General features: G+C 41.4%; 1 protein-coding gene and 1 non-coding gene across 5 annotated transcripts in view; both read left to right on the forward strand.

Moving 5' to 3' along the window:
• CAPRIN1 (cell cycle associated protein 1) overlaps positions 1-19593 on the forward strand; it is a 36542-nt gene that overhangs the window by 8848 nt on the left and 8101 nt on the right. For 2 of the 4 annotated variants that reach the window (XM_040980073.1, XM_040980075.1), the window contains exons 3-11: positions 8498-8560; positions 8870-8956; positions 13860-14098; positions 14182-14264; positions 15395-15532; positions 16622-16674; positions 16754-16840; positions 18779-18934; positions 19026-19134. In XM_040980073.1, coding sequence (XP_040836007.1) covers positions 8498-8560; positions 8870-8956; positions 13860-14098; positions 14182-14264; positions 15395-15532; positions 16622-16674; positions 16754-16840; positions 18779-18934; positions 19026-19134 — 1015 coding nt within the window. Of the gene's footprint in view, positions 1-4732; positions 4751-8497; positions 8561-8869; positions 8957-13859; positions 14099-14181; positions 14265-15394; positions 15533-16621; positions 16675-16753; positions 16841-18778; positions 18935-19025; positions 19135-19593 lie in introns of those variants that run through there. The other 2 variants (XM_040980076.1, XM_040980074.1) reach the window with 2 other exon arrangements.
• Positions 10255-10391, forward strand: LOC121156593. Its single transcript, XR_005883896.1, has one exon. It is a non-coding gene; the product is annotated as a small nucleolar RNA SNORA38 (small nucleolar RNA).

Below are 19593 nucleotides of genomic sequence, written 5' to 3' on the forward strand. Positions count from 1 at the left end.
GAACAAAAGTTACATGGTTTTCCAATTTAGCTGAGTTTTTTTTTTTTTTAAAGATTTATTTTTATTATTTTTATTGGAAAGGCGGATATACAGAGAGGAGAGACAGAGAGGAAGATCTTCCATCCGATGAGTCACTCCCCAAGTGAGCGCAACGGTCGATACTATGCCGATCCGAAGCCAGGAGCCTCTTCTGGGTCTCCCACGCAGGTGCAGGGTCCCAAAGCCTTGGGCCGTCCTCGACTGCTTTCCCGGGCCACAGGCAGGGAGCTGGAAGGGAAGCAGGGCTGCCGGGATAGAACCGGTGCCCATATGGGATCCCAGGGGTGCAAGGCGAGGACCTTAACCACTGCGACACCGCGCCGGGCCCGAGCTGAGTTTTTAAGAGATGGTATTTTCTAATTTTTTTTCTAAATATTTATGGTTGTCTGAAGTATTAATTTTTAGAAATTTTAATTGTGTTTGCTTTTTTAAAATGTAATTTGGAAATTATTTTTAATTATGGAATTTGGTGGATTTATCAGTAAGGAAACAGCCTAAAACATCTGTCTTGGATATATCTACTTTCTAGTACCCTAAAGGTGTTGTATTGATTAAAAAAAAATGTTGGATATTGCAACTTTGGTAGTGGGAGGACAGAAGATCTGGATGTACTGAGATTCATCAACAGAATGCTCTTCCGGGGGTGGGAAGGAGGAGAGCCACAGGAATGGAAGCTGCAGCCAGATGTGTCTCAGGTGGAATGCGGAGTGGCCTTCTGCCTGCTGGGAACGCTGCCGAGGGAGTGCTTGTCGGGGAGTTATGCCCTTGGCTGCTTTGAGTCTACAGTTAGGTTTATTGTGAGTGATAGTAACACCCGTCTCTGCTACAGTTAGCTGTCTAGTAGTTTATATTGTGAACATCCCAGCAGTGAATAAATAGGTTAACTTTTTTTTAGAAGACGTATTTATTTTTGTTAGGAAGTCAGGCTCACAGAGAGAAGGGAGAGAGAGATCTTCCATCTGCCTATTTTACTCTCCATGGCCACAATATGGCTAGAGCTAAGCTGATCCCGGAGCCTCTTCCAGGTCTGCCACGCTGGTGCAGGTCCCAAGGCTTTGAGCCATCCTCAACTGCTTTCCCAGACCACAAACTGACACCCGTATGGGATCTTGGAACATGTGAAACGAGGAATTTAGCCACCAGGCTACTGCGCCAGGCCCAATACATTAACTCTTAGTGCATGAAGAGACAAATTGGGGACTTCCTGGAGTCCCTTTGGTTTGGCTTTCTCTTTTGCTTCCTGCTGCTGGGCCTGGGAAGGCCTTGGAAGGTGGCCCAAGGAGTTAGACCTTTTGGCTCCTAGGGGAGAAGTTCCTGGCTCCTGTCTTTGGCCTGGGCCCAGCCCTGGCTGTTTGGTGAGTGAACCAGCGGATGGAGGATTCTGTTTCTTAAGTGTTGCCTTATTTTTCAAGCAAGGCATTTAAAAAATATAGACTGGGACTGGGTAATGCTTGTGGTTCTCAGTCCCACATGACTCTCAAAAGATTTTTTTTAGTTTTTTTGTTTTCTTTTAAAATGTATCTTTTTATTGGAAAGGCATATTGGCTTTTACAGAAAAGAGACGGCTTCCATGTGCTTATTGACTCACTGATGGCCACAGGGGCTGGAGGTGTGGAGCCAGGAGCTTCTGCCAGGTCCCCCTCATGGGTGCAGGGCCCCAGGTACACAGTCATCTTGTGCTATTTTCCCAGGGAACTATATGAGAAGTAGAGCAGCTGGGGCTCGAATGGATGCCGCCATATGGCAGCCCAGTGTTTCGGACAGCTTCTTTTTTTTTTTTTTTAATAGATTTATTTTATTTTATGTTTATTGGAAAGGCGGATATACAGAGAGGAGAGACAGAGAGGAAGATCTTCCATCCCGACGATTCACTCCCCAAGTGAGCGCAACGGCCAATGCCATGCCAATCCGAAGCCAGGAGTCTCTTCCAGGTCTCCCACGCGGGTGCAGGGTCCCAAAGCCTTGGGCCGTCCTCGACTGCTTTCCCGGGCCACAGGCAGGGAGCTGGATGGGAAGCGAGGCTGCCGGGATTAGAACCGGCGCCCATGTGGGATCCCGGGCGTGCAAGGTGAGGACCTTAACCACTGCGCCATTGCACCGGGCCCTCGGACAGCTTCTTAGTGGTGCTGTATTGCTAGCGTGGGGAGCACACTTTGTGAATCACTGATGTACACCAGTATAGGGTCACAGCTCTGTAGAAATCTGATTATTATATTGCGTAGATGACTGATCCTTCCTGACTGTTCCTACCTCTTAACAGTCATGAAACTCATTGTTACAGTAATAATGAGTACCATTTAATAGAAAAGATTTTATTGTCAGTTTTATTGGTAAGATTTTTGTGTCTTCAGGGAGTGCTGTTGCTAAGAAACTTTTACCAGACTTGGGCTCTGGCTCTCCTGGTGCGTGTGCAAGGTTAGAGTATCTATATTAATAGTGTGGAGAGTTATGGGAGGACATAGGTGATGCTATCATGAAACTTTAAAAATTGTAGTTAAGGTGCTTTATGGGAGACCTGTGTGGGTCCATTTATTTATTGCACTTGGTGATTGGGTAATTCTACTCACTATGTAGCAGGGTCCATAAGAGTGAGGAACCATGGCCTGTTTTTTGAAAATCCTAATAAAACGTTTTTTTGAGCTTGTTCGATTATGACTTACATACTCCTTCCCTCACAGTATGGAAAGTCAGATTTACAGAGAGAAGGAGAGACAGAGAGCTACTCCATCTGCTGGTTCATTCCCCAAATGGCCGCAACAACTGGAGCTGGGCTGATCCAAAGCTGATCAGGAGCCAGAAGCTTCCTCCGAGTTCCCACTTTGGAGCAGGATCCCTATATCTTGGGCCATCCTCTATTGCTTTGGCAGGCTACAAGCTGGGAGTTGACAGGTATACAAAAAGGGTCCCGGCATGTGCAAGGTGAGGATGTAGCCACTTTGTTATTGCACTGTGCTAAAAATTGTGGTCCTGATTGTGGGGAGAGACACACACACACATACACATCCACCCACCCAGGAGTTGCTTGGTTTGAGTCCCAGCTCTGCTCTTGCTGCTTGGGGGGGTGGGGAGGGTGGAGAGAGAGATAGAGATGCTACACTGGTTGGGTCCCTGCTATCCAGGTGCCTCACTTAGCCTCTGGCTGCTGGCAGCCTTTAGAGACTGAACCAGCAAGGGAGAGATACCTCTGAAGTTCTCTTTTCTGTCTCTCAAAACAGTAAGGTACTTACAAATCAGTACTTAAAGTTACTGTGAGTTGGTAAAATAGAACCATGTTAATGTAAAATCAAAGTTAAGAAATGTGAATTTTAATAAAATGTGTGTAATTATTATATTCTTTAGCACAATTCCTCTTGACAAAACATTCCACAGTACTGTAAAACCTGAGTTTCACATACTGGCTGCTTACTTTTTATTTTTGTTTCCCATTTTAACCTTGCTCCACTTTAGTTGTGCAATAGTTAATCTAAAATGTAAGAGTTTAAAACCATCATTATCCTGTTTATGCGAATTCTCTTCAGGGATTGGCAAGGCACACAGCAGTGTTGATATCTGTTCCCTGATATCCGAGTGCTCACTGGGAAAATGGAGCTTTGTCGATTCATGTGTCTGATTCCTGGACAGAAATGACTTGGACACTGACACTGGGAGTACTGACCACAGCACCTCTATGAACTCTTTTTGCATGGTTTGGTTTTCTCATGGCTTGGAGTAGTAGATTTCTTGTGATGGCTCAGGGCTCCACATGCAAGGTTTAGTTACTGGCATATAAAGCATAAGAATATGGCTTTTTTGGGCCCTGCGCGGTGGCGCAGTGGTTAAGGTCCTCACCTTGCACGCCCGGGATCCCATATGGGCGCCGGTTCTATCCCAGCAGCCCCGCTTCCCTTCCAGCTCCCTGCTTGTGGCCTGGAAAGGCAGTTGAGGACAGCCCAAAGCTTTGGGACCCTGCACCGCGTGGGAGACCCGGAAGTGGCTCCTGGCTTCGGATTGGCATAGTATCAGCCGTTGTGCTCACTTGGGGAGTGAACCATTGGACGGAGGATCTTCCTGTCTGTATCTCCTGCTCCTCTCTGTATATCCGCCTTTCCAATTAAAAAAAAAAAAAGAATATGGCTTTTATGGGCCATGGGGACTGTGCAGCTTTTTTTTTTTTTTTAAGATTTTATTTATTGGAAAGGCAGAAGGCGGGACAAAGAGAAAGATCTTCTGTCTATTGGTTCACTCCCCTAGTGGCTACAACAGCCAGAGCTGAGCTAGCCAATCTGAAGCCAGCTTTATCTGGGTTTCCCATGTGGTGTAGGGTCCCAAGGCATTGGGCCGTCCTCCTGCTTTCCAGCAGGGAGCTGGAGGGTGGAGCAGCCAGGATTTTTTGCCTGTATGGGTTGCTGACACTACAGGCAGCAGTTTTACATGCTACTCCACAGCATTAGCCTTGGGTTCTTTTATTTAAAAAGCTTTTATTGTTGTTGTTTTTTTGTTTTGTTTTGGTTTTTGTTTTTTTTTTTGTTTGTTTGTTTTGTTTTATTTGAAAGTCTTAAAGATCTTCCATCTGTGAGTTCATTTTGTGAATGTTCTCAACAGCTGGGTCTGGGCCAGACTGAAGACAAGTGTCTGGAACAACCTGGGACTGCCACATGGGAGACAGACCCAGCTATTGAGCCAGCCATCCCTTGCTGCTTTCCAGGTTGTGTAAAATGAGGAAGCTGGAATTGTAAGTGGAGCTGGGGCTTGAACCCAGGCATTCCAAACATGGGATGGGGGTGTCCCAAGCTAGTATGTGAACCACTGTGCCAAGTGACCATTCCAGAACCGATTCTGAGGAATGTCAGGATCACATTCTAGAACAATGTATGAGGCTGCAAATGAATAGCACTTCTGTGGAAATATGATCTGTTCTGCGGTGCTCTCCAGGAGGATGTATAGTTAATTCATTATGTGTAGAAAATTGGAGCTTTTGTATCATCGAATAACTAAGTCCTTCCGATAGTATCCTTATCTTAACATACTTTATGTGGCATGGGAAATTTAGTTTTTTATTTATATGTTTTGAAAAGATTTGAACAGATTATTCAAAAAATTTATTTTTTTATTTGAAAGACAAATACATGGAGAGAGGGCCCGGCACAATAGCATAGTGTAATGGTTAAAGTCCTCACCTTGAATATGCCGGGATCTCCTATGGGTGCTGGTTTTAATGCCAGCAGCCCCACTTCCCATCCAGCTCCTTGCCTGTGGCCTGGGAAAGCAGTGGAGGATGGCCCGAAGCCTTGGAACCCTGTACCGCGTGGGAGGACCTGGAAGAGGCTCCAGCCTTTGCAGTCACTTGGGGAGTGAACCATTGGACGGAAGATCTTCCTGTCTGTATCTCCTGCTCCTCTCTGTATATCCGCTTTTCTAATAAAAAAAATAATAAATCTTTAAAATATATATATATATAGAGAGAGAGAGAGAGGAGACAGAGATCTTCCATCCACTGGTTCACTCCCCACATGGCTCTAATGGCTGTTAGACCAAGCCAGGGTCCCAAGGACTAGGGCTGTCATTTGCTGCTTTCCCAGGCATGTTCGCAGAGAGCTGGATCTGAAATGGAGCAGCCAGGGCTTGAACCAGTGCCTGAGGGTACCACGGGCTGAGGCTTAACCTACTTCACCATGGTGCTGGACCCCAAAAGATTTGTGTGTTTTTTTTTTTTTGTTTTTTTTTTTGTTTTGTTTTGAAAAAATTGATAGAAAAGGAAAGATAACCATTTGCTGGTTTACTTCCCAGATGACTGCAATGGCTAAGGTTTGGCCAGTAGCCAGGAATTTCCAGGTCTCCACACATGGAACTGGGGCTCAAACACTTGGGTCATTTGCTGCTGCTTTTCTCATGCCATTAGAAGAGAGCTGAGTCATAAGTGGGACAGCTGGGGCGTGGACTGGTGCCCATGTGGGACGCCAGTGTTGCAGGCAGTGACTTTACTCTCCAGCCCTATGCTGGCCTCAAAGTTCTATTTTTTATACATACTATGTTGTAGATATACAGAACAGTAGAAGGAAATCATTTCTAACTATAATTGTAACAGGTGCGTTTTTAATTATTATAGTAACCTATAATTCTTAGGAAGTTGACAGTTTTAATGTGTATAACTACTTCCATGAAGAATATTCAATACACTTAGTATATATTAATGTCTAGATTTAGTTGCCAGTATGTTTAAAAAATCATGTGTAGTATAATCTCTTTAATTCTTTGAATGTTCTGAGGTAATTGAGCACTTATCTTTTTGTTGTTGTTTTTTGTTTTTAAGATTTTTATTTGAAAAGCAGAGTTGTAGAGAAAAGGAGAGACAGAGAGGTCTTGCTTCTGCTGATTCACTTTCCAGATGGCTGCAGTTGTCTAGAGCTGAGTCAGTCTGAGGCTAGGAGCCAGGAGTTTGCTCGAGGTATTCCATACAGGTGCAGGGGCCCAAGGACTTGGGCAGTCCTCCACTTGGCAGGGAGCTACATCAGAAGTGGAGTGGGTGGGATATGAACTGGCACCCACATTGAGTGCTGGTGCCAAATGCTGAGGCTTGGCCTACTATGCCACCTTGCTGTTTCTGATTGAATACCTCTTTTAACACTTGGGATTAGGCTTACCTTATGAGTATGTGTGATCTTTTTCTTTGTGTGTGTGTTTTAAATATTTATTTTGGGAATGGTGCTGTGACTTCGTAGGTTAAGCTTTTGCCTGACGTGCTGGCAACCCGTAGGTGTATCAGTTTGTGACCAGTTGCTCTAACTTCTGACACAGGTGCCTGCTGATAACCTGGGAGAGATGTGGGAGGGTGGCCCAAGTCCTTGGGGGCCCTGCCTCCATGTGTGAGACCTGGAATATCTCTTTCCACCTTCTCTTTATGTTAATTCTTGTGAGTCAAATAAGTAAATATTAAATTTTTTTGAAAGGCAGAGTTATAGAAGAGAGAAGCTAAACTTGCAGTGGCATGACGGGAGTGGTCAGGTTGGCGTCAGGGACCAGGAACTCCCCTCAGAGTCTCTAGCATATCTAGCCTTCCCAAGTACATTAGTGGGGAGTTAAATTAGATTTAGAGCATCTGGGATTCAAATTGGCACCCATATGGATGCCAGCATCAAAGGCTTAATCTTTTTTTTTCTTTTAAGGTTTATTTTATTTTTATTGGAAAGTCATATTCAGTGAGTAGGAGAGGCAGAGGAAGATCTTCTGTCCGATGATTTCACTCCTCAAGTGACCACAATGGTCAGTGCTGAGCCAATCCGAAGCCAAGAGCTTCTTCCAGGTCTCCCACATAAAAATTGCAGTGTCCTGAGGCATTGGGCGGTCGTGGATTGCTTTCCCAGACCACAGGCAGGGAGCTGGATGGGAAGTGGGGTTTCTGGAAGTAGAACCGGCACGCATATGGGATCCCAGTGCAGGCAAAGTGAGGACTTGGGCCACTAGGTTACTGCGCTGCGCCTCAAAGGCTTAGTCTAATCACTGTGCCATAGTGCCAGGCCTCAAACAAAAATTGATGTGTTTTTAAAATTATTATTTTCAGCTAGTAGAGTTGAATTTTACACCCGTTTAGTTGGAGACTTACTGTGGTGAAATAGTTCGACTGAGAATAGTGAATACTTTCATCAATATCAGTTACTTTTAGCTGCCTTGGTCATCTTAGCTCATTTTTTCTTTTTCTTTTCTTTTTTTTTTTTTTTTTTTTCTATGAGGAAGCCTGTATTCAAGTTGAGCTGGCTACTAGATTGAGCTTACATGACTCCCAATGTCAACATACAAAGCATCACAATCGTGAGCCATTCAGATATGCCTTCTTCTCCTTGTAATAATTAGGGTATTGATCCTGGCCACTTGAATATCATAGTGTTTCTTGATAGCCTGTTTCATCTGGTGTTTGTTGGCCTTGACATACATACTGACCACAAGTGTGAGGTTAATTTCTTTCTGGGAGACTTTGCAGTCGGGGCCTGCTTGGTGTTGGCTTAGCCATGGATTTTATTTCTCGTTAGGGTGTTCTTTGAGAGTTTTGATCTTAGCCAAGAAAGGTAATCTTAACTAGAGTTTAGTAAACTGTACACTGCTCGTAGCTAGGTAGTGTGATTGCTTGGAAGTATCTTATCCAAGTCAAAATAAGTGGATATATTCAACCAAAGGCAGTGGGGATGAGTTTATTGAGGAGGAATACACCATACCGCTAAAGTGAAGGAGAGAAGGGCAAACACTTAACAGATTGTAGATGTCTGATATGCCCACTTGAATATAATCGGGATCCTGACCAAATTGTTGCTCTCACCTTGAGGGTAGAAATCCTTTGCCTGGCCTTTATAATTCACACACTAAGTGTATCTTATGAGACAGAATTTGAGACTGACTCAGGAGATCACATGGTTTTTGTCGGCTTAGTATGATTAATTTCGTATATACTTTTAGAATGGAAAGTAATTATTTTTTTCTTTTACTATAGGGCAAGCTGGATGATTACCAGGAACGAATGATCAAAGGGGAAAGACTTAATCAAGATCAGCTGGTAAAGATTTTTTTTTTTTAATTTTATTTTATTTGGAATTTTCCCCAAACTCCCACCCTAAAGATTTTTTTAAATATTTTTTTATTTTATATTTATCACAAAGGTGAGAGCGTTGCAGAGCCATGTGAGCTTCTGTTATGGAGGGTTGAGAAAGGTGGGGGAGATAAATGATTCCATTTTCCCTCCTGTGTCCCTGGGTGGAGAGGGGTACAGAAAGTGCATCTTCCTTGCTGTCACACAATTTTGTTGACATTTTAAAGGAAATTGCTTTTGTGGTTCTTTGTAGTAAAGTTAATTCTTTCCTTTTAGGATGCCGTATCCAAGTACCAGGAAGTCACAAATAACTTGGAGTTTGCAAAAGAATTGCAAAGGAGCTTCATGGCATTAAGTCAGGATGTAAGTAAAAACACATTTTAATAAAATATTAAACATAGGGTTATTAGGAAATTCTTTTGTTTTAACCCTGTTACTGTTGGCAAGTTTTCTGTGAAAGTGAGAGAATCAGATCCAGTTATCTAGAATGTTTTCTTCTGTAAAGTGTAACATTACTTCTGCAGTCTATTTTATACATGGTCTGAGCTTGAAATATGACAGACATAATAGTTACTCTAAAGATCTCATTGATTTAAAAAATTAGTTGTGCAAATTAATGTCTAAAGACCATCTTACGTTTCCTTTAACTATCAAGAAGTAAATAGACTTGCTTTTGTAGTTGGTAAGTAATTCCTCTTCTGGGAGTCCTGAAGGTATATGATTGACTGATAGGATGATCCTGTGTCAACTCAGTCTGAGAGAATGGTGCATTTTCCCACATACTTTTTGCAGTAAATAATGCCTTTGGGAAAAAGATAAAATTAAATTAAGCAAAGTCAGATAATTGGAGACCAGAGTTCTGTCTCCGCTGGCATTGTATATTGGATAAAGCCGGTCTGTCATGCTGGCATGCCATTAGTACTGATTGGTATTCTAGCTTTTTAGCTGCGTTATCTTTTTTTTTTTAAATGATCTTTATTTGTTTTCATTGGAAAGACATACTTACAGAGAGAATAAGAAACAGAAAAGTCCTCTGTCTGTTGGTTCACTTTCCAAATGGCTGCAACAGCTGAAGCTGAGCTGATCTGCACCCAGGAACCAGAAGCTTCCTCCAGTTCTCCCATGCTGGTGCAGAGTCCCAAGGCTTTGGGTCACCCTCTACTGCTTTCCCAGGCCAAATGCAAGGAGTTACATGGGAAATGGAGTACCCAGGACATAAACTGGTGCCCACATGGGATCCCAGCACATGCAAGGGGAACAATTAGCCCCTTAGCTAGTACACTGGACCCTGCTCTACTTTTGATCCAGCTCACTGCTAATGGTCTGGGAAAAGCAGTGGAAAATGACCCAAGTTTGGGCCTTTCCATCTAAACGAGGGACTTTGGATGAATCTTCTGGCTTCAGGTCTCTGCCTGGCCCAACCCTAGCCATTGTGGCCATCTGAGTACTGAACCAGTAGGTGGACAGTCTGTCTCCCTCCCTGTCTTTTTCAAACTTAATGAAACCTTAGTGGTTTGAAGTTAAATAAAATGCATTCTTATTTGGAGAAAGACACTAGTAACATTGAAATACAGAGTTATCTCAAAGTCATTAGGGTATGAGAAAGTATATAGTATAAGAACCAAACTGAGTAGGTTGGAAAAAAAATTGTTTTATTTGAGCCCTCTTACAAAGGTGTGTCTATGGCTCCCTGTTTTGGACATGTAAGAATTAGAGGCAAAATGAAAAAATATGTGAATTTGGGGAGTTCTCAAGCCTGCTTACTCCCTGTAGGCTCAAGACTAACCCTACCATATTGGGGCGCAAGAGAAGATGAACTTATTTAAATGACAGATGACAGAGAGGGAGCACTTAATGTTCATTAATTCATTCCTCCGATGACTACAGTAGCTGAGGCTGATAAGGTCCCCCACATGGGTACCATGAGCCATTGTCTGCTTTCCAGGTGCCTTAGTGGGGTGTCGGTACAGAAGTAAAATAGCTAGGGACCAAACTCAGCTCTGTTGGGGGCTGAGTGTGTCTCAATTGGTAGTTATCCTGCTATATATACAGCAGTGCTGGTTCCTGGGTTGAATTTCGATTCTACCACTTTTATTTAATAATGCCCGGACCTTGGATAAATTTCCTTAAGTTTCTCGTTCTTAGTTAGGACAAGGTTTTCCAGGAAAAGCAAAGCCAGTTTGCTACATTTTGAATAATACATATATATATATATATGTTTATTTATTTATTTACTTGTTTATTTGAAAGACAAAGTTGCAGAGGATGGATGGTTGGATTGAGAGACCTTTCCAAATGGCTGTAACAACCAGGGTTGGACCAGCCTGAAGCCAGGCGCTTCATTCAGTTCTCCCGTTTAGCTTTGAGATCCCAAGAACATGGGCCATCTTTGGCTACTTTTCTTTGAATGCATTAGTAGGCAGCTGGGTCAGAAGTAGAGCGTCTGGGAACCAGCAACCATTTGTATTGCAGATTTGACTTAACTGGTTATATACCACAATTGCCCCTGCTTAGTTTTCTAATCTTTAAAATAGCAAAATAACACTTAACTGAGGATTGTGTTTAGAACAGTATTTTTGATGCATAGCTAATACATTTCAGGCACTCAATGTTACTGTTATTTGTTACATGTAATAAAAAAAGGAGAATTTTGATCATTTGCCGGAGAACAGAAAAGATAATTAAATTACATCCAGTCTTTTAGTCTTTGTGCTGCTGTAACAGAATTTCTGTGCTTGGATAAGTTATGAACAACACCTGTGTCTCTGTTCTGGAGACCCTGGGAAGATGAAGGTCTTTATATGGGGCAGACCTTCTTTTGGCATCCTCACATGGTAGAGTATGGAAAAGTGAAAGACAGCAACAAGCCGCCTTTTTGGTGAAGTTAATCCAGTCATGAGGGTGGAGCCATTTTGACCTAGGTGTCTGTAAAAAAGATCCACTTACAGCTCATTTGCATGATGAGGACATGTTCAGACTATGGTATCCAGATGTGGATTTGTTCTATTAAGTGTAGGTCAGAGCTTCAAGTTTACCCAACTTGAATGTGGATCATAAAAGCATTATTACTATATGATTTATTATGGCATCATTTTCTGAAACTAGTGTAACTGTAAGTATAGCTCCTGTATTTGCTTAGATATTTTGGCTGGAATTTTAATTTCATGGGCAATGATTTTATTTAACTTTGAACTTTGGGTATACTTTTTAATTTATGATTTTTATTGGAAAGTCAGATTTATAGAAAGGAGAGACAGATCTGTCATCCGCTGGTTCACGCCCCCCTCCCCGGGTCGCTGCAATGGCCAGAGCTCAGCCCCAAGGCTTTGTACTATCCTTGACTGCTTTCCCAGGCCAGAAGCAGGGAGCTGGATGAGAAGTGGAACAACTGGAATACAAACTGGGCACCAGGTTCTCTGGTTTACTTTTCACAAATTTTGAATTTTACATTCAGGCTTTCTTTAGCTTAGTTCTAGTTCATCTTATTTTTAAGGATTTTTTTTTTTTTACTGCAAAGTTAGAAACACAGAGAGGAGGAGAGTCAGAGACAAAGATCTTCGGTCTGATGATTCACTCCCCAAGTGACTGCAATGGCCAGTGCTGTACTTGTCCGAAGCCAGCAGCCAGGAACTTCCTCCAGGTCTCCACACAGATGCAGGGTCCCAAGGCTTTGGGCTGTCCTCTACTGCTTTCCCAGGCCACAAGCAGAGAGCACTGGACCAAATCCTCACTCCCCCAGAATTCTCTGTTGTTTCATTTGTCTTTTTTTGTAACTTTTAGTTTCATGTTACTTACTGTTTCTTGCCTCTTGCTACCTATACAAGCCTTGCTAAATTTTAGCTATCCCCCTGCAGGATAATCTTTGATGTCTGTTTCTTTAATGCTTTGTTGACCGCTTTTACTTAGGTCTTGGTTCTTATATATTATTTACTTGCCATTTGTTGCTAAAATGCTATTTACTCATTCTGCTGCCAGTGTAGATGTCTAATTATTACAGCCTTCATTCCTTCAGGTTTAATTTTTTTCCTGTCCCCTTTAGTATAGGTTTCATGTGTATGCCTTTTTTTTTTTTTAAAGATTTATTTATTTTGTGTCTGGCGGCATGGCCTAGCGGCTAAAGTCCTCACCTTGAACGCACCAGGATCCCATATGGGCACCAGTTCTAATCCCGGCAGTTCCACTTTCCATCCTGCTCCCTGCTTGTGGCCTGGGAAAGAAGTCAAGGACGGCCCAAAGCCTTGGAACCCTGCACCTGTGTGGGATACCTGGAAGAAGTTCCTGGATCCTGGCTTCGGATTGGCATAGCATCGGCCGTTGCACTCACTTGAGGAGTGAATCATCAGATGGAAGATCTTCCTCTCTGTATCCAAAGATTTATTTATTGGAAAGTCAGCTATACAGAGAGGAGGAGAGACAGAATGGAAGATCCTCTCTCAGATGAATCATTCACTCCCCAAGTGGCCACAATGGCCGGAGCTGTTTCAGTCTGAAGCCAGGAACTCTTCCAGGTCTCCCAAGCAGGTGCAGGCTCCCAAAGCTTTGGGTCATTCTCAACTGCTTTCCCAGGCCACAAGCAGAGAGCTGGATGGGAAGTGGAGCTGCTGGGATTAGAACAGACACCCATATGGGATCCCAGTGCGTTCAGGGTGAGGACTTGGGCCACTGCGTCACTGTGCCAGGTCCCACGTGTATATCTTGTCTTTCTCTGACCCAGGAGATTCATCGTACTGAACCTTGAGCGAGGGGAAAGGTGGGAGTAAGCACAGCCATGGTTCTTAAAAGCTAATCTTTCTAGTTCCAGTCTGATGTTAAACATCAGAAAATATGATAGAAATACTTGTATTTTTCTGATGTTATTCTCTCTAAAGAAGGAAAGGACAGTGGGAAAGGTTCATGCCTTTTTTTTTTTAACAATCTTTACATAGTTAATTAGGGCACAAAGATTCAAGGGCTACAGGAAAGTTGGTTAGACTATTTACACATTTTTTTTTTTTTCCTGTTTCTGGGATAAAAGAGATAAAGGGAGAACCCCCCCCCCCCGTCCCTGATATGGGGGATTCATGCCTAGTTTTAGCTGTCTGTGATTAATTTTTTCTCTTCCAGCATCTGTTCATAAAAAATATCCATTATAGTCACTTTTCAGTATATTGTACAATGCTTTTTTGATAGCAGAAATGGATTGTTTTAGGGCCTGGGGCAGTGATGGGTTTTGTGCAGTAGTAGATACTAAAGATAGAACTTCAGGTGTCTTATGTTTATATCGCAGATTCAGAAAACGATAAAGAAGACAGCTCGTCGGGAGCAGCTTATGAGAGAAGAAGCTGAACAAAAACGTTTAAAAACTGTACTTGAACTGCAATATGTTTTGGACAAATTGGGTGATGATGAAGTGCGAACTGACTTGAAACAAGGTTTGAATGGAGTGCCAATACTTTCTGAAGAGGAATTGTCACTATTGGATGAATTTTATAAGTTGGTAGACCCTGAACGAGACATGAGCTTGAGGTATAGTGATGTTTCGAGATAGAATTTTTTGTAAATATGTCTTGACTACCCAGAGATAATTAGCTTTTAAATTATTGTTCCAGGTTGAACGAACAGTATGAACATGCCTCTGTTCACTTGTGGGACTTGCTGGAGGGGAAAGAAAAATCTGTGTGTGGAACAACTTGTGAGTATTACAGATAACTTTAGTTTTGTAGCTAAGAATGCTAGAAAATTAGTTTGTCTACTTGCAAGTAATGTAAGTGAAAAAGATATGAAATAAGTACATGCCTATAGCATTCATTCATTGGTTCTTGGTTTGTTCTTTACACCTTTTTTTTTTTTTGAGTTTGTACTTTGTGTAAATCAAAAAACATCACTTAGTTTAGACTACCCCATTTCTGGCTTTAAAATGTTGCAGTGGTTTCATTTCTGTTTTATAGGCATTTCTTTCATAGACCCATGGACCGTTCCTAATTTGGTCCTTCAGTGTCCCTCTCCAGCTTCCTCTCTCCTTTTTCTTATTTCTTGTTTTATAGTGTTGTGTTTAATGCACTTCTAGCTTCAGGACTTTGTATGTTGTGTTTTCTCTCCCTTTGGCTTCTTTGACATCTCAGCTCTGCTAGTCCTTGTCCCAGAAAGGTCTGTGTACCTCTATTTTTTAAAAGACGGAGTTTTACTATCTTTATAATTGACACTTGTTTTATTGGACTGTAAGCTTAGTGAAGGGTGAGATAATAGGCCTTTTTTCGAGAAGATTTTAAAGATTTGTTTCTTTGAAAAGCAAAATTGGAGGGGGAGAGACAGAAATAAAGAGATCTTTTCACTGCTTTGCTGCGCAAATGGCCATGGTGATAGAGGCCGAGGCCCTGGCTGATGCAGAGGCAGAAGCTGCATCTGTGTTTCCTTCTGAGTAGCAGGGACTCGAATACTTGAGTCATGTGGTCATCTGCCTCTGAGGGTGTAATAGCAGGAAGCCATTCCTGGAGCAAAACACCCTGAACTTGAATCGGGCACTCTGAAGTGGCTTGTGGGTGTCCTACATGGCCCCATATGCCAAATGCCTATCCCAGTTACTATACATTTTTTATAGAAGATAGTATATTCTAAGTAATATCTACTGAGTGAATATTGTCAGCTATTTATTCTGATTAAATAAAAGGTCTAAATGGGTCCATGTTTCTTATCTTACTCTATTCATGTTTGAGAAGCATTGATTAGGTGGATTTTTTTTGAAACAGTATGCTTTTGATTATTGAATCTTTTCAAGCCAGGCATTGTCACAGTCTAACATTATAATTTATATTCTTTTTTTAGATAAAGCTTTAAAAGAAATTGTTGAGCGTGTTTTTCAGTCCAACTATTTTGACAGCACCCACAACCACCAGAATGGGCTGTGTGAGGAAGAAGAGGCAGCCTCAGCACCTCCAGCTGAAGACCAAGTGACTGAAGCTGGTGAGTACGTGCGTAGATAGGAGTTTTTATTTAGGGGCCTGGTTTTTCTTTGCTTTGCCACAAGCTTAAGCTATACGTACATTTACTTATTGCTTATGTGCACTTGGATGTTTTAAAGAAGCTAAGCATAACAAAATGTCATGACGAAGCACAGCACCTGAAGATTATTCTGCACCAGTTATTTGCCCTATTAGTTTTAATCATTTTAAATAACATGATTTTTCTGGTACAAGATTGCAGGACAGGAGATGGTAGGGCCAATTATAAGGGATTTCAGTTTGATTTAGTCTGGATTTAAATGTTTGCTTCATCACTGTAAACCCTGATGAATTGAGCAAATGACTAAGTTTTGTTCTCCATTGGGAATTCAGTATGTGAAGTGTTTTTAGGGGGTGGCATGTGGTATTTACTTTTGTGCCTTTTTTTTTTTTTAAAGAAATGATGATCATGAGGTATGGTTGAAACCAAAGAGAAAATTGCACATGGTCGAAAATTTGGAGTTGGGGAACCCGCATATAGCATTGTGGCTTCTCCCTCCCAGCTGTACTACCTTTACAAAGCAAAGTGGTCAGCTGTTGTTTTACGTTATTACAAATGAGAATGAGGAAAATTTTACTTGTAGTAGTTCTATTTACATTTTATGTGATCTAGCATATTATTGGAAATTGAAGTATTTTGAAATAAACATAAATTTTCTAAATACGTTTTTGTAGAGTGAGTGTTTTGGCCTTGTGATTAAGATACCACATTGAAGTCCTGACCTCTGATCCCATCTTCCTAAAAGTGGAGGCAGTTTTATGGTTCAGGTAACTGCATTCCAAGCTAGGAACTGTATTTGAGTCCCTGGCTCCCAGCTTTAGCTACATGACTGTTGGGAGGGCACTTGGGGAATGAATCAGTAGATGGTAACTTCCCCCACCAAAGTGCTGTTTTGTTAACAACTGATGAATTCCAGTGGTCTGCCATTGTTATTCTTTATGGTTCATGTTAAGGTTCATTTTTGTCATTATACTGTCTATGGATTTGGACAAAGGTGTAATGACAGTCACTATTACTGAATCTGTTTTGCATTAATTTTTAATTTCTTAGAACCTGAGCCAACAGAAGAATACGCTGAACAAAGTGAAGTTGAATCAACAGAGGTATGATTTTGATTTGATGCAGCCTCTACCTTTCTACCTTTCAAACAGAGATGTCTCAAACATTTACTTTGCTTTGCAGTATGTAAATAGACAATTTATGGCAGAAACACAGTTCAGCAGTGGTGAAAAGGAGCAGGTAGATGAGTGGACAGTTGAAACAGTCGAGGTAAGAGTTTTCTGTATTGCAAGGTTGACGTTTTTGTGTTAGTAGTAATTTTTGTCTCCTGAGGACAAATTAAGATTGTTAGTCTTTTGTGTTAATGCTACGTTTATTATAATAAACTCGTTTTACAAGACTGTTACTTTGGAAAATTGTTTATCCCTGTGGATGTTTAATAGTAATTCTGCTTTGCTGATAACATTTATTTAAAACTGCAACATGTTCTGTGGATTATTAAAGTATATTGTTTCTTAGTTCAAAGTTCTTCCAAGTTGCTTTTTAAAAATCTTTCGAGTTCCCAAATGGATAACCATCAGAACAGTCTGCCATTTTTGGTGGATATGGGAATGTCACTGGCTTCTGCTTTACTTATGGTTGGTTGTCAGACTGTACACTTCCTCTAGTGTTTCTTATTGTTGTCTGTTAACTTATGATAAGCTTTTTTCAAATCCTCATTCCTAGTTCAGTGGCACTCATCGTATTTTTTTCTCTATTGACTGCTCCCAAACCGTTACTCATTACACAATTTATTTATTAAAAAAAATTAGCCTTATGTTAGTTGTACTTGAAACTCTTTGCTGATGTCTTGTTACCCAAAAGATATATTGGAAAAGCAGAAAAGCCTCATCATTTGGTTTAGTTTTTCTTTTCATCCTGTTTTACTTAGGTGTCTTGCTTTGTACTAAGAAATAGCATTCAGTTATTTAAGGAATGTACTTTTAATATTGTTAATGAAGAAAACCTTAAGTATGAGATTATTTTATCATAAGTCCCTAACAAAACAGTGTGTATTTGCCAAGTTAAGGAACATAGTTCAGAAATGTTCCAGAAGGATTAGGAGAGAAATAAATCATAAAAAGCCTTAAAATGACAGCTCCTGTAAGAGGTATGCACCTGTTGGGTCCTCAGCGTAAATAAGTAGGGTGTCTCTTTCGGGCTTCTAGAAAACAGGTATGTGTTAGCATGAATGTAGAAGTAGAAATGAATTACTAGTGTATTTTTTTAATTTATGTATTTGAAAGTTAGGGAGAGAGGAGGAGCTGTTGGTTACAATAGTTAGAGCTGGGCCAGATTGAAGCCAGGTACCAGGAGCTTCATCTAGGTCCCTGATGTAGGTGGTAAGGCCAGAGTACTTGAGTCATCTTCTACTTTTGCCAGCCCATTAGCAGCAAGCTAAATGGGAAGTGAAGTAGGTAGGACTTGAACTTGTGTCATAGGTGGTATTTCTTTTCCTGTTAGTCCACAATACTGACCTTTGGCCTTAGGTTTTATTGAACACTGGAATGAATGATATGTATTGATGTGGTAAGAAAAGGTTGGGAAGTACCACAGGGCTTTGTGCTTAAATGCTTTGTTATTTGAGGAAAGAACATGTAATTGGATGTGGTAGACCGACCTTTATCAAGCTATCTACCTTGAATCCTAGGAATTTTGGAGCAGCATCCAAAGCCAGTAGCAGGCCTTTGGTTGATTTTCATGACCTACCACTTTATCTAGGTTGCAATTTTTAATGCCCTAATTTATAAAGAAAGTAAGATTAATTTCCTAGATTCAGTAGCTGGGACTTGAACCAAGTTTAAAAGCAAGACCAAAAGGGACAAAATTTGATGTCAATAAAACTTAAGACAGGATTCCCCAGCTCAGATAGACTCAGAAGGCCTAATTAATGACCAAAGCAGAATACATTATTTTCTAAAGAAGTCTTTGTTTGAAAGCAGTTTATAAAGTAAATCTGTAGTGCTTTGCTATGACCTATAAAGCTGAAGATGCTTGAAGTGATGGTATTGCTGGTCAGATGTTAAATTCGGTATAAAAAAATGGGGTCTGAGTAACTACGTTTAAGTGTTGTGTGACAGTGTAGATGGCGTAAGTAGTGTGGGGCTAGTTGTGGTGGTGAATGGACCTCTTCACTCTTCCCTTGCCCTCCCTTGTCTCCCACCACAGGTGGTGAATTCACTCCAGCAGCAACCCCAGGCTGCATCTCCTTCAGTACCAGAGACGCATTCTTTGGCTCCTGTGGCTCAGGCCGACCCCCTTGTGAGAAGACAGCGAGTACAGGATCTGATGGCACAGATGCAGGGGCCCTATAATTTCATACAGGTAGGTGCATTTTAATAACACTAGCTGAGCATTTAAGTGTTTACATTAATTTGACATTTGAACTCATTACATCATATCCTAATTTATGTAGGATTCAATGCTGGATTTTGAGAACCAGACACTTGATCCTGCTATTGTATCTGCACAGCCTATGAATCCAACGCAAAGCATGGACATGCCCCAGCTCGTCTGCCCTCCTGGTTAGTAACAGTGACATTGTGGGAGAAGACTGGGTAGACAGGTGCACATAGTTTGTAAATTTTTTTCTTTTTGCTGTATGCTTATTTTTCGTGTCTTGTTCTAATTTGGTATTTTTGTTGAGAGTTTTTAACTTCTGTAGTTTTAAAAACTTTTTATTGTTATATAGACAAAATGCATGCAAGTTTGATCCATTTACATAGTGAATGCACTAGTGCTAAGATCATAATAGAACATTATCAGTACCAGTACCCCAGAAAACTACCTTGTTTTGCCTTTCAGTTACAAGTTATTCTCTTCCCAGCTCTATTATTTTATTTTGTTATAATGCCATAGAGCAACTTTGCATGCTTTTGCAGTCCAGTTCGCTCCCATGTGGTGGGCAGGAACCCAGTTAGTTACTGGAGCTATCACTGCTGTCTCGCAAGGTCTGCTTTAGCAGGAAGCTGGAGTTGGGAGCC

This window comes from Ochotona curzoniae, unplaced genomic scaffold (genome assembly GCF_017591425.1).
Source record: "Ochotona curzoniae isolate NIBS_2020 unplaced genomic scaffold, NIBS_Ocur_1.0 contig_3432, whole genome shotgun sequence".
Taxonomy (NCBI): Eukaryota; Metazoa; Chordata; class Mammalia; order Lagomorpha; family Ochotonidae; genus Ochotona; species Ochotona curzoniae.